At 40.0% G+C, this 14,848-nt stretch overlaps 1 protein-coding gene across 2 annotated transcripts in view; it reads left to right on the top strand.

The window, feature by feature from the left end:
• Positions 1-3,791: 3,791 nt before the first annotated feature.
• Positions 3,792-14,848, top strand: part of PRKD3 (protein kinase D3) — a 74,206-nt gene continuing 63,149 nt past the window's right edge. For both annotated transcript variants that reach the window (XM_019526732.1, XM_019526731.1), the window contains exon 1: positions 3,792-4,826. In XM_019526732.1, coding sequence (XP_019382277.1) covers positions 4,536-4,826 — 291 coding nt within the window. In that variant the 5' untranslated portion in view covers positions 3,792-4,535. The remainder of the gene's footprint in view (positions 4,827-14,848) is intronic.

The raw sequence follows: 14,848 nt of genomic DNA, 5'->3' as shown, positions 1-14,848 counted from the left end.
GTGACGTCGCTTAACGGTAATGAGCAGGTTTCCCCCCCCCGGGAGGGCAGGTAGCTGCGAGGCGGGGGAGTTTAATACTAGACACTGCATTTAGTTGGAGCCCCTTGTATAAGAAGATAAGAACGAGGAGGGGTTTTTTTTCTCATGCCGATTGAGGGGGCCACACGGGACCTGGTCTTGTATTTGAGTAAATACGGTAGTTATGAAGGTAAGACAGATATTACTCTTCAGGAAAGACAGAAATAAAAGCGAAGGTGGTGGGGGGAGGGGGAGAACCATGCTTGGACCAGGTTGCCAGGTTGCCTTGTTCCCCTGGCCCAGCTGCCCTGCCCCGTGTGGGTGGTGAAGGCCCTTGGCTCCTCGGGGCAAGGCAGTCACGCCCCACCACCGTGGATCAGCTGGGCCCCTGGCTGCTTGCGGGCACAGCTGTGCTACGCACATGCCTGGCTGAGCAGTTGCTGTCTGCTCTTGTTACTGTCACCCTTGTTCTTCCTCTCACGTCCCAGCTGAGCTCAGGTGGGTGGCAAGAGCAGGGTGCTGTTTGAGGTGGGACCTGTCTGCCCCCGCCACCCCCATATATACTTGAGTGCTTAAAGCACAATATTGTAACTATTACACCAGAAGCCAGAGTAGTTGCTTGTTTGTTTGTGTTTTGCCTGGGGAAGAGGGGCTGCTACAAGCTCAGGCACCAATTTTGCAGTTGGCCACTTTGATCTGAGTTAGCCTTCTTATTGCTGTTGTTGTTTTTTCAGGATCAGGACCCATCCCCTCCTCCCTTGAGATTGCAACCCTTTGTATTTTTTTTTTCCAAGTGTAACCAATTTAGAACCAAACAAAGCGCTGATACAGACATTTTAGTTGTGCAGTAGGCCAGTATTTGTTAGTTGGTTTAATTTGTTAAATTAAACCTGCAGGATTTGAATCAGGTTGATTCCTTCTGAAGTTAGTGCTGAAGGAAACTGGGGGAGGGTGAGTGTGCATGTGTGAGAATTGTTAGAAGCAGCGAAATAGTGAAACACTGTCTGAGAGTCCTTCATCTACAGAAAATGTCACAAAAAGTTATGTAGTAGGGTTGGAGTGTTGTAGCTGAGGCGGTACAGGAAGTCGTAGGACCATAGGAAATTAGGGTTGGGGAAGGGACCTCAGGAGGTCATCTAGTTCAAGCCCCTGCTTTGAGCAGGACCATCCCCAAATGCATCATCCCAGTTGAGGCTTTGTCTAGGTGGGGCTTAAAAGACCTCTGAGGACAGAGATTCCACCACTTCTGGGTAACCTGTTCCAGTGCTTTACTACCTGCGTGGTGAGAGAGTTTTTCCTAATAGCTGATCTACACTTTTCTTGCTGCAACTTGAGACCATTGCTTGAGATGATGGTCAGGTGTCTGCTTGTGTCTGGTTCTTTCCCATCCTGGAGGAAGGCCACTTTTATGCTCAAAAGCTTGTCTAACATCTGTCAAATATGCAGTTGGTCCATAAAAAAAGAAATTGTCAAAATTCCTTTGTCTCAAAAAAGCAGGGTAGCTTGATTTGCTTTCGTTTCCTAGGTTGGTCTGCTGTCCTTGAAGGAGAAGCATTGTAGATGGTATCCTGCTGCTTAAGTCACCTGGTTCATTTGTAGATGTTTCTTTTTTTATGGAAACAAGAGTTATATGGGGCAAGGCAGGATGATTTATTTGCTAGCATTTCTCTTACTGTTCCAAACGGGAGAAGATGTGTAGGTGAAACTTAAGTGGGAGCATTTATTATGCTTTCCTAAATCCTGGGCACCTTGTTAGATGCTGAGTACCCTGGGGGAAGGAAGTGAGATAGAATTGTGTTTGACATCTCATAAAATTGGGCTCATGTTCATGTTTCAGAAATGTGATGAGATGCTTAGGATCATAACATCATAGGAAAGTAGTGCTAGAAGGGACCTCAAGAGGTTATCTAGTTCAGTGTTTCTCAACCAGTGGGACTCAAAAGTCAGGTAGGTGGAACTTCAGCTCATTGCCCGATTGAAAAAAATCAATTGTTTGCATTTCAGTAGATGAATCAACAGGTACCTTGAACAGTGCAATTTTGTGGGGTTTTGTTTTTATCATGGTGGGACCAGGGTTTTTTGACCAAGACGGCTGGTGGGACGTAAGGTGCAAAGGGTTGAGAACCACTGATCTAGTCTAGGCCCCTGCTCAAAACAGGATCATCCCTGACTAAACTGATTAAACAGATACAAATGTCTGTTTAATCTGCTCTTGAAATCTTCCAAGGATGGAGATTGCACAACTCCCCTAGGTAGTCTGTTCAAGTGCTTGACCACCCACATAGTCTGAAAGTTCCTTTTAATCTCCAGTTTACATTACTGCTGCAGCTTGAGGACATTGCTCTCCGTCCTGTCCCCTGCAAGCACAGAGAAAAGCCCATCTTCATCCTGGCTGTAGTCACCCTTCAGATATTTGAAGACTGTTATCAAATTCCCCCTCAGTTTTCTCTTCTCCAGACTAAATAACCCTAGTTCTTTTAGCCTTTTCTCATAAATCTTGTTTCCCAGGTCCCTAATCATTTTTGTTGCTCTGTGCTAGATTTTCCAAACTGTCCAAATCCTTCTTGAAGTGTGGGGCCCAAAACTGGGCACTGTACTCCATGTGGCTTGAACAGTCCTGAATAGAGCAGAACCACTTCCCTTGATTTGCTAGTGACACTCTTGCTAATACAACTCAGCATGCTGTTGGCCTGTTTGTTTTGCAAGAGCTCCCTGTTGGCCTGTATTCAGCTTTATGAGCTACTGTAACCCCCCCAGGCCCTTTTCTGCAGTACGGCAGCCTAGCCAGTCATTCCCTGGTCTCTATTTGTGTATGCAGTTATTTTATCCCAAGTGGAGGACTTTGCACTTGCCCTTGTCATGCATTTTGTCTGAGAAATGGTACACAGTCAATTGAGGTCTTTCTGAATCCTAGCTCCGTTCTCATAAGCATTTGCAACTCCACCCATTTCTTTATATTTTAAACCTATTTATAATATAAATGTGGAAGAAGGTTAGTTCCAGTTAAGAAATAGACATTTGAGTCGCCTTGATTTTTAATATATCTGACTAAAACTGCTCAGTACTATTAACATAACAGCTGGTACAGATTCAAATGACTTAAACTGGTATTCAGCATTCTTTCCTGCTTGAAAAACTGGTTTGGGCAACAACAAAATCTTGTAACAAAAATACAGAGTCCATGGTCACCAAAGCAGAGCAAAAACCCCCAAATGCATCACAGAACAATAATAAAACAAAGTATGGTAGGTTTATTATTTTTAGTTAGGCTTGAGCCTTAAAGTCATGTACAGTGCTACTTCTGGCTCTTCTGAAAACATTATGTAAATGTATTCTGGGGATGTAATTAAGCTTTTCTAAGTGCTATATGGAATAATAAATGTTTCACTGTTTAATGTCAACTCGAATAAGAGTATTTGTTAAATTCCATGTTACATGCACATTGTGTGCACTTTTTTTTGATGATGGGACTATGGTTTTTCACTTAATACATTTCCTTCCCCACTCATCACCTGCAGACTATATACTCATACAGCAGAGCTGTGGTCTACTCAAACAACCATAAAATGCTAAATATGGCAGCCATGTCAGGAAGCTGTAGACATCCTTAACCTGCTATATCGCGTGTCAGGGAACGTTTTAAGCATCAGTTGCTAATCAGCAAAACGAATGTAAAAATTGATTAACTAGCTTTAAAACTAGTGTGGTTATACTGCCATTAAGCAATGTTATGGAGCAGTTTGAAATAATGACTTCATTTTTTTCTTTTATAGGCAGAATACGTTTCAAAATGCTGCAGATTTTCTGGGTGACCCAAGAGATTACATTTAATGTGTTTGTTTCTTTCATGAGAGAAAACGTTTTACGAAAATGAAAATTTGGAGATCGGTGAAGGTAACCTTTTAACTATGCCCTTACATGCCAGCAAACTTGGAAAACTTCAGAGGAAGGAATAGATCCACCTAAACCTTGATATAAACATTACTGTTTGCTCAGGACATTGTCCACACCTTTTGGTCAAGGTTAAAAAGACAGCTTGGTGAAGATGAACCTGCGTGTGTTATTTTAGTCTCTGGAGTTAAGTCACTGAAGGAATATATATTTTTTTAAAGAGCTACTACTGCTTTTTTTAATCTGGGATTGACGTTTCTCAAAAGTAATGAAATGAAAGATCCTTGTGCCCCTCTGAAGTGGGCAGTTGTGTGATTTAAGCCTCGCCCAACATTTGGATGTGGTGCTAAAGGCAAGTCCGTGTTTTTTGGATCAGCTGATTGAAACTCTGGGAAGAGGACCTTTCATTTAAAATAACTTCCGGCTGAAATACTGTTACTCATCAGCCAGCGTAAATGGAATGAAAGGGAAAATGAACGTGACTTACAGGTCAGAGGCCTTCAAGTGAACTATAAAAAAGGGAACATTAGACTCTTTAATTTTACAGTTTAAACCAACAAACTGGTAGAATATTTTTCTTAAAATTCGACTACTAGGCAAATCTCTACAGATTTAAAGCAAGTCAGATGTCAGGAAACGACTCCTCTCCTCCATCCTTACAGAAGTTTTCCCCACCTGCATCTCATGCTGCTGCACCACCAACGCCTTCTTTATCTTCAAGTCCCCAGTCTGGACTCTCCGGCCGACTGTCCAATGGCAGCCTCAGTACACAGAGTCTCACTAACTCCAGGGGCTCTATGCATGGGATCTCATTCCTGCTGCAGATTGGTCTTACTCGAGAAACTGTCACCATTGAAGCTCAGGACCTGTCCCTTTCTGCTGTCAAAGACCTTGTGTGTTCTATAGTTTACCAGAAGGTATAGTATGGAATCATACAATGATCTTACTGGTAACTTTACATTGTTAATGTATTCATAAGAATGTTGGTGTAATTTAGGCATCCCAGCAGGCTAGGTATGGAGGCAAGGCAGTGTTAGACTTGTACAAAGGTTGGTCCCTACTTAGTTCTAGACGATGTTTAAATTTAAGGCAGTAGTCTGTTCCTTTAGGTCTGGCTTGGCAAAATTTAGCAAAAGAAGGTGTGCTAATAAGCTTGGAATTTTCATGGAGTAATTCATTTTCATAATAATAATATGGAAAGTGTTTTTTCCTCCCATCTTGTGATTGCAGTTAGTGGTGTTGTATTTTTAACATTTTCCTTTGGTACTCATTGCTGCTGTGGATACAAGTTGAAGGAAATGCTGTTCAGTAATGTCCTTGGTATAATATGGTAATTTTCAAATCATAATCTGTGAAGCAGTGGCAAGATGCAGCATTTTCTAGTGGTCTTAGAAATCCGAAAGGCAATGTAATACGGGTTGTTCTTATATTTATCTCTTAAAATATTATTAAAAAAACAGCTAATGCCATCTTTACTTTTACTTAGCTAATACTTTTCTAACAGCACTTTTACATGTAAACAACTGCTTCAGTTGTCAAAGGGAAGCAGTAAGCTGTTGAATGGAAAGGGAAGTATCAACAAGACAGTTTTTTTAGTAAGACATTGTTCACACTGAAAAAAATTTGAGAACCTTAGTGTAATGCTTAAATGCACTTTGCTTTAACCGTCTCAAAACCCTGACTTAGAAAGGAAATAATGCACATCTTGTTGTTTTTGTTCGTGTATTGTTCTTTATTTAAAGGTTACGTGCTGTTAACCAAATTAGAAGTTAGTTCACAGTATGTTTCAAGCAAATAAAGAGTTCTTGAACTAGACACCTGTATAGAAATGAAAACACCGTGAGAAGAGAGAGACAACAGGATTGTGGGCTAAGTTGCTTCTCTCAACTATATTATTATGGTTCAGAATAAGGCTTATCAAACCTAGGATGCAGAATCCATTTGAGAAGGTAGAGGTAAACACAAACACAAATATCTATGTACTCTTTGTGTTCCTTAGACCCTTAGAATTTTGTTGTATTTTCTTTATATGTCTTATATTGCATTAGAAATCATATGGTAAGAAACCTATTTTTGTGGTAGTTACGTGAATTACCAAAACAGTTCAGGTGGGTCTTGTCTTGGCTTTGACTTAGGGAATTTTAGTGGCATAAATATTAGGCTAATTATTTTACACCATTTAGTGTCCTTTCTGCCTGTTATTATCCCCTTCTCTTTGCATCTATGTGTTATCTTTGTTTTTGCCTGTCTCACGTTTCTTTCACCTTTCTTTCTGTTCAGTTTCTCTCCCTCTTCGGCTTTTCCTGTCTGTCAGGCTGCTTCAGCTATAGTCAGTGCACAGCTCAAGTTCAGGGGCATATTATATGTGGAGTCCATGTATTATAAACCTTACCTGTATTTCAAGATCTTTGTTTTTTTGGTCTTCAGCAGACTTCAGTTCAGCTTTATGCTAACTGTTGTGGCTCATACCAATAGAAGCAGCTGCTTAGTGAGAACATGTTTTATGCAGGCAGCAGACACTGATCAGGAAATGAGGGGGAGGGGATGTGCTTATGTATGGTGGATTCTTCTTTCATAAGTACTTTTGCAGTAACTGCGGACGTGTCATTATTATCCCCTCTGCAAGTTGACAGCATCACAATGTGTCTGTAGATCAGGCAATAGTTACAATTATACCGATAAATATATTTTCATATTAATATAGAGCTCTTATGATTTTCTTAGAAAACTGTCCTGCATATAGCGACTTGTTTCCCCAGTCAGTATCACTGAAATCTGTGGGAATTAGAATTCTGTAATGTTCAAGCCTTTCCTACCTTTGGCAGTTTATAGCTGTTTTATTCTGTCTCATGTCTTCATCTATTAACTTTTCCTAGCTTTAGGATGATACACAGCTTGATCTCATGTATGTTCTGGAAATATGTAATAGTAAATACGTAAAATTTTAGAATTTGCTTTTTAAAATATGTTTTTGTTACTTCCTTAACCAAAATCCTTGGTTTATTTCTAATTATTAATTTAACTGTTTTTAAATTCTGGGAGTGCCAAAATCAAAAGGCAACATTCATTTCTGTATTTTTCATTACTGCTGCAAGGACATATTTTGGTAGCATTTTTTGTGAAGCTGGGATTAGGGGCAGCTGCTCTTGATGCCAGCCTTCAACAGCCTCAGTCACTTTTGAATTTGAAGTTGAATTGCCTGCCTGTCTCCTTTAGGAGCTCCAGCTTGGAACCTCTTTCATTGAGGGCAGGTTCAGGCTATCAAAAAATGTTTGTTGGGGTTCCAGCTGTCCCACAGAAGGCTGGAGCATAGTCCTTTTTCCCAGTCATAATCTAGTTACACTGGGGTAGGATGTCCTCAAAAGTCCTTCCAAATGCCTGGCCTTAGCCTCTCTTAAAATGCTTATCTTTAGGCATGTCTTAACTTCTTTTGTAAGAATCCAGTTAAAATTGTACTTCCATCAGAAAATATTGTATATATTGCTGTTACAAGTAATTGCTAAAAAAAGCAATAACTGAAAGAGAATTGAGAGGTATTTCACTCTTTCTTCTATTCACTTTGTCCATTTGACAGCATTTTATGTATAGTAATTTTGTTGATGGTTACTTGAACTTTGTATCTTATGTGCACTACTTTTAAGGGACAGAAGTTATTATCCAAGTCTTGCAAAAGGGCACTGAATAATATTAGTGACAGAACTGAAAATGGAGGGACAAAAGGCATGTATTTTTCATTGAAAAGGAGTGAAGATGAGTGAGCCAAATATGTTCTCAGGGAATGCTGTTTAGAGCAGTACTTCTCAACCTTTTTTGTACCAGGACCCATTTGTAAACATCAATGCCTAGTCCTGACCCAGTGCCCCTTGCTCCCGACCCGCTGCCCCCAGTCCCCCAGTGTGTGGGGCAAAGGGTGTATGAGGGGCATATGGGTCTCCATGCAGCCCCTTTCAGGCTGGACCTCTGCCAGCCTACAAGGGAAAAAGCCACTGTTTCCCATGCTTTTCATCTTTAAAGGAGAATCCATTTTTAAAGTTTGTTTGCAACCCTTTCATATATTCTTGCAACCCACTTTTGGGTTGTGACCCATGGGTTGAGAAACACTGGTTTAGAGGGTATTCTGTATCCAAATGGGAAGGAATTCTTCCACTCTTCAGCCCTGATGAGTCTTTTTACCAGGAGTACCGTGAGCAGTTATCGTGACATGGTTAAAACAAACAAGCAAACAAAACAATAACCTGAATTTTTAAAGAAGAGAGAGCATCTCACCCTGGGATAAGATTAGGAACCTTCTGTAATACATGGCTGTTTTTAAATCTGCCATTCGCTTCAACTGCTGTCTCTTCCCATGCACATTCTCTTACATCAGGAATCTAATGAAATGTAGGACTATACAGCAGTTTTCACTAGAATACTGTAATGCTGTTTGTAAGGTGTTCAGCTGACAGCTTGCTATAAATTATGAATTGTTGGTGCTGTTGGTTTTTTCTAGCTACAGTGGAGGCAGAGGTCTCAGAGCTGTTTATAAATAAACAAGAGATACCAACTAAATTCTTTTTTTTTCGCTTTTACCTTGATAACAATAATATGGGGCGAGAACTTTTCTTGCCTTCCTGTCTTTCTCAAACATATAATTTACTCTCATTTCTTGTTCTGGAGCTTCTCTTTCCATCTCTATGCTTACTGACTGTACCTTATTGCTTCTGCTCTTTTTTCTGGTCTTATTCTGTTGTTCAGACCCTCTCTTATCTTTCCATACTTTTTTTTGTTCTCTCTCTTTTGCTGTGAAGCATATTTTCCCTAACTTTGTATATATGCATGGATGCGTGTTTGTTTCTCATTTTCCTTTCTAACTATTGCCCTAAATTCAAAGTATGCAGTTCACTCATTGTTCAGTTCCCTTTCTTGTTTTCTCATCCTTCCAAGCTGGTTTTCTTCCCTCCATTCCATTGAAATGGTCCTAACTAACAATGGTCACCATTTAGCAAAACCAAAAGTAGGCTGCTTAGTTGAACCGATCACTCATTTTCTCTTTTTTGGTTTGTTTCATTGTTTGCTTTGCTGATTCTCCTGTCTTTCATGTCTTTTGAGAGATTATTTTTCTCAGTCTTGTTCCTCCTCATCTTCTTTTTTTTTTCTTCTTCTCTATTTCCACTTGTTCAACTCTACCTTCATATTTATTCCTAAATCTATCTCTTTACATTATCCAGTCTCGTATCTCTTGCTCTGTCCAGTGGATTCTAGCAACGTCTTAATGATGGAAACTTCAGAGCCAAGTTCCTTCTAATTTCGAGTCTGTTTAACAACTTTTCTGTCTTTGAAGCTCAGAACCCTGGTAGTTTTCTTCTATATCTAGTCTCTTGTTATCTCATCGTTTCTCATCTGTAGTATCCTCAAAAGCTCGACTAGCTGTTTGTCTGCATTGCCGAAACCGTGGTTATCTCTTACCTTGATTACTGAAATCTATGGTTTGGCAGCTCTTCTCTCCTCTTCACAGTGGAGACTTCTTGAATATTCTGAAGTAAAATCCTCTCTCTCCACTTGATGCCTGTCAGCCCCATTTTCAGTTGCAGTCTTTCCAAGCATCAGATTAAAAATGCGCCTCTTATGTCTTCATTTTTGTCTCCAGTACCTTGTATTCTTCAGCCTTTCACCTAATTGCTACCTTGGTCCCTTCTGTCTATACTTGGCTTTATGTACCCAGTCCAGTCTTTCTGTTCTCATCTGCCAAGAATTCTCTTGTTTACTTCAAATCTCTTTATAGCCATCTCCTCCCCACGCAGTCCTTTATACCTACTAATAACCATTTATCTTGTCCACTGTTCCCTGAACCATTACCCACTGCTTTGTCTTGTCTGCCCTTAGGCCTCTGTCCATTAGGCCCTAATACAGCGTGTGTCTGTGTGGGACCACGGCCTTAAATTGTGAGCTCTTGATGTGGAAAGGAGAATTCATCTTGAAATCTAAACTTTTTTCTAAAGAAGTAATTTGATTCTGATGCTATATATTTTAGTTTTTAAACTATTTGACAGCAATTTCATGTGTTGACTTTCCAATAAATTGATGTAAATACTCTTATCTTTGTTTTCTTCAGTTAATCTTGGATACTACTTGTAACTACAATGAGTAAAAATGAGGCAGAAAATAGGATTTAATTTGAGTGGTCAATGTGTCACTTAGGGATACAGCCAAGCTCTAGCACAAACCTATTTTTTTTTATCCTTATGTAATGTACTTGCTAGCAAAAAATGAACCTGAAAATTGGCCTGTTTCCAAATTGGTGGAAAAAGTGGGGTGTTTGTGGGTTTTGTTTTTTGCAAACTTTTGATGAGATTATTTTAAACTTCTTGAGTTTATAGTAATTTAACCAATTCAAAATATTTAAAATGATTTTAAAAAAGATTAATTTAATTTGAAATTTCTGCTTGGCATTTATTTGCACATGTGTACTTAAAAAGGATTTTAACTCTGGTGTCAAACTTGCCCAGCCCCCTCTTTCCCATTCCGATGCCCTGCGCCTTTGATATCCCTGTTTAACCACTTTGCATTTTCCACATACTAAAAAAAAAAACAAAACCCAAAAACCTGTGTTTCATGTGGATGACTTGCATCTGTTCTTCTTACTGGAACCTTTTGGTGGTTACTTTTATCAGCAGTTAAATAGTTAATGAGAAATGAGAGCAGGACTGCAGTTAGAAAGATCTAAATTACCTACCTACTCTGAACAGTATTGTTTTAGTTTAATGAGTGAGTAGCACATGGGGAATGTACCACTACTGGTTCTTTAGGTTCTTTCCCTGGTGAAATTTTGTGTAATTCATTTTGTGTGTGTGTGTATTCATTAACTATATATTATATAGTTAATGTATATATCATTATTTGGGATGCCTCTTTTTTTTAATTAATCCAAAATTAGCCATGGAATGCCTCAGCTTCATCAGTGATGCACGTTTTCTGTTGCTGCAGTCTGTTTTCTTGACTTACCAGCTGTATTCTCCACCTGCCCCTGGTAATCAGGGGAGGCATGTTCAGGAACATGGCATATTCATAGGCTCTGTGAGGAAAAGAGGCCTTAAGTGGCTAATAAAAGGACACGAGTGGATCTGTATGGAGGTCAGCAGAGTGACTTAGGTGTGGAACACAAAGAGCTAGCATGGGTTTGGGCAACTGAGAGCAGAAGGGTTAACATTTCTGCGTGTGTCTGTGTGGAGATGAGCATTTGAGATGAGGCACTGGCACTTCATGGGCCCCTCTTTTATAGCAAGTGACATTACCAATACAGTAGAATGGGTCTGTGCCAAGGTCAGTGGTGGAGAAAATGTCTGTTGTCCAGAATGTTGAAGTCTAGTTCTTCAGAGAGTGGTGTCATAAATTCATGACATTTAATTTTAAGTGCAGGAGGGTGGGTAGCCAACCGGGGTGCAAGAAAATAATTAGAGTGGAGTGACTTAAAAGAGTGATGATAAAAACCAAGGTAAGTGATGTTTTGTGCTGCTAGAAAGAAGTTGGGACTGGTATAAAGCATTTGTTTTGCGTTATGGTGGGTCATGAGATATTGGACCTTAAAACAATATCCGCCTACGCTTGTCCCTTGTGTGAGATTTTTTGGCGACTGGTCCAGAACTGTGTAAAGTAAGTCCTGAAACTTGAACCAGAGTGATTTTCTGTTGTTGCCAAGACAGAAAAAAAACCCAGTTGTTTTTTTCACTTCAGCAATACTGGCTGTTGTAGGTTGAAGTCCTTGTAGAAATAATAGATGTAAAACACTATACATAAAAGTTAAATGGATTTTTGTATTATAATTATAACACCTATATAAGAACCAAGTTTTACACAAAATATGTCCTTTCTTTGTCAATTTAATCCTGCTAGTCTAATAATATTATTGCTGATATATTAGTGAGTACTACTAGAGCACAAAGGGCTCAGGCCATTCCTGGTGTAGCACTAACAATGCTGACATACTTGCACCAGGGATGCACTCGGCATAGCCTGTTGCATAAGCAGACTTCCCTAAGTGATTTCCTGTAGTTAGATGCTTTTTTAGAACTGTTATATTAAGGACTATGTTCCAGTTTGCTTTTAGGAAATTTAGTAATACTGGGATTAACAGTTTATACATTTAGAGTCACTCTGCAGATTGTTTGGGGCTTTAGACAGGAACATAGCAGCTATGTAATCCTGGAAGCTCAAACAGTTTTTTTGAAAAAATTTTTATTTTGTTTTGAAATGTACTTTGTGCATCTCTTAAAGTTGTTGAAAATGTTTGTGGCATTTTCCTCTTAAGTCTTACAATAATATCTGAAGGGGAAGCTGGAATAGCTTTACTACTTTATTGTACTACAAAGTGAAGAACTACTTGTGGTTTTGGTAATGTACAATTTGAAAAGAAGAATATCTGTCAGATTTAATTTTAAGCTGTTTTTGTTAAGGTACCCTTTGGGATAAAAAAAAAAAAACCCCAACAGATCGTTCATCAGTAAGACTGCTGTTAGCTAGTGTAGATGGCTCGCTCCCTGAAGTGTCAACAAGAGGAATGTAGCTGGTAGCTGAGCCCCTTGCGGCTTTTACAGATTTAACAGGGAAAGGAGGAGAGAGCTGGTAGTTTATGGCTGTGGAGAAGGAAGCTGCCAGCACAGTTCCTCCTGCTGAAGTCCAGCCAGCTTCATGATGAAACACCTGTGGCTCATCAGAGCAGGACTTGAGCTGGCAAATGGTCAGAGTTTCTCTAGCTGAAGAATTCCAGAGCTGGAGGTGGCAGGAGTTATGACCAAGGGGAAAGGATACTATGGAGCGTCTTTAGGAGCGGGGAAGACTGTACAGGCTCAGATCTACAGCAGGATTGTTATGACCTCTGAGCTTTAGAGTCCAAGAGGAAAAGGGCAGGTTAATGTGGAGGGTGTGATGTGGATCACTAGTGGGGTTTGGTTAGTGCCTAGTTTGAGGAGTGGGAGAGCCAGAAAGAAGACTTTTACCTCATGAACTAAAGAGCTTGCTGAGGAAGCTTATTTGTTTATTTTTATTTTTTTAAATATATATTTAAAATCTTAATCTTAATTGATGTGAAATGTCCCTTGCTTGGGTATAATAGTAAACTTTTATACCAGTTTTGATGGCTTGCAGAGATGCATTCTGTCACTTACTTATTTTGCATCAATTGAAATGCAAATAATTGAGTATTATCAAGCAGAAGTTTTAGTCTCTTGAATGACTGATTCAAAATTGGTTAGCAAATGAAAGTTTTGTCTGTAACAAATTCCCTTCAGGAGGGGAAATGGAGTGCAGATTTTGAGATGAACTTCTTACCACTCGTAGCTCACATGTATATCTCCAGATGTTGGCAACAGTATGAAAATAAATTTCACTAAAATAAAGTTACTGTTTTTAAAGGCAAAGGTGTTTTGAAGGCGAAGGAAAGAGATGATAAAGTTGCAGTTACTCATAAATAATGAAACAGACCTTTTAGTTTCCAGCTGCAGTGTAACATCATACAAATGATATGTTGACATGAATGAAAATCTGCATAAACATAAAAAGCAGTGACAGTGTGTGTTATATAACCTGTATTTGTAGCACGCAGATAAGAGTGCTTCAAAAACAGTTTAACTTTGACATTGACCTCTTTCATCAAATCTTCCTTTACAAAACCTGGTTTCTTTCTTGCCATTGAGACTGTTTCGTTTGTTTGAGTCAGATCTCAAAAGTTTTAGGCTGTTTTCAGCAGTTTTTCAATGAACAAGTTGGATATCACCCCTTGAAGTGTTTTTTCTGGGACTAAAAGTATTTTCTGGCTCTGGTCTGATTGTTTGCTGTTTTAGAGGGGACTGGCATGTACATTTGCTATAGCTTTTTTTCCTGTAAGCTAATTAGTTTTAAGTATTTAGAATTAATTGTTGTAAATGTTAAAAAAATTAATTTAAAATAATTATACATCTGGTACACAGGTACATGGGGATGGAAAAATGAAGTCAACAATATAAATGGTTCTACATATATGTTATAACCAAACCTGTTCAGCACCTTGACACGTGTGCCTCCAGCTGCTGCGCGGGCAGGGGACAAGCATCCAACACGGGACCCTGGGACAAAGACAGCAGAGGGGGGAGCCCCAAGTCCACAGCAAGCAGCCTGCATCCGCTCTTGCCCTGCTTGGTTCTGCTCTGGTTAAAGCATCCCCACACTTAAAAATAGTGGTGGCGGTGCTTGAATTAAAGCTCATTTGATGAGCTTTAGTTCAAGCGCCCCCACCACCATTTTTAAACACCAGGACCCTGATCCTCTGGATGAGCTGCACACAGCTCAGTCCTGTTCCCTGCCCCTGCCCTGGGTCCCATTTGCTGCCCTCGCTGGCCAGCACCCCCAGCCTCTGCCCCTGCTCCCCCCTTTGCCCCGTACCTCCTTCCCTTTCACAGACTTACCTGCAGAGAGCTGCTCTCCACACTTAGGCAACTTAATGGCCTCTCTTTAAAGAAAGGCAAAAAGGAGGAATTGGGGAACTACAGACTGGTTAGCCGAAGCATATCCTAAGGAAGACCATTTAGAGGCATCTGGAGGAGGAACAGCTGATTCCAAGCAGCCAGTATGGATTTACAAAAAGCAAATCATGTCAGACAACCCTGATTTCCTTCTTTGACGAAGTAACTAATTGGTTGGATGAAGGGAATACTGTGGATTTAGTGTATCTGGACTTCAGCAATGCTTTTCATAGTTTCATGGTTTCTAGGGTCAGAAGGGACCTGAGCAGATCATCGAGTCTGACCCCCTGCCATGGCAGGAAAGAGTACTGGGGAAGGAGCCTTTCTTGGAAGGGGTTGGGGGGGAAGTGGCTCCTTAGCTTCTATAGGGGTGGTGTCTTTGAAGTTTCTCTTAAGTCCTGGTTGCAATGCTGTTGGTTTTATCCCTTCAGGTGGAGTTTGTACATATGCTGAATGCCACCATGTGT

The sequence above is a fragment of the Gavialis gangeticus genome, unplaced genomic scaffold (genome assembly GCF_001723915.1).
Source record: "Gavialis gangeticus isolate Ggan-Ray unplaced genomic scaffold, GavGan_comp1, whole genome shotgun sequence".
Taxonomy (NCBI): domain Eukaryota; kingdom Metazoa; phylum Chordata; order Crocodylia; family Gavialidae; genus Gavialis; species Gavialis gangeticus.
This window is presented reverse-complemented; position numbering and strand designations above follow the sequence as displayed.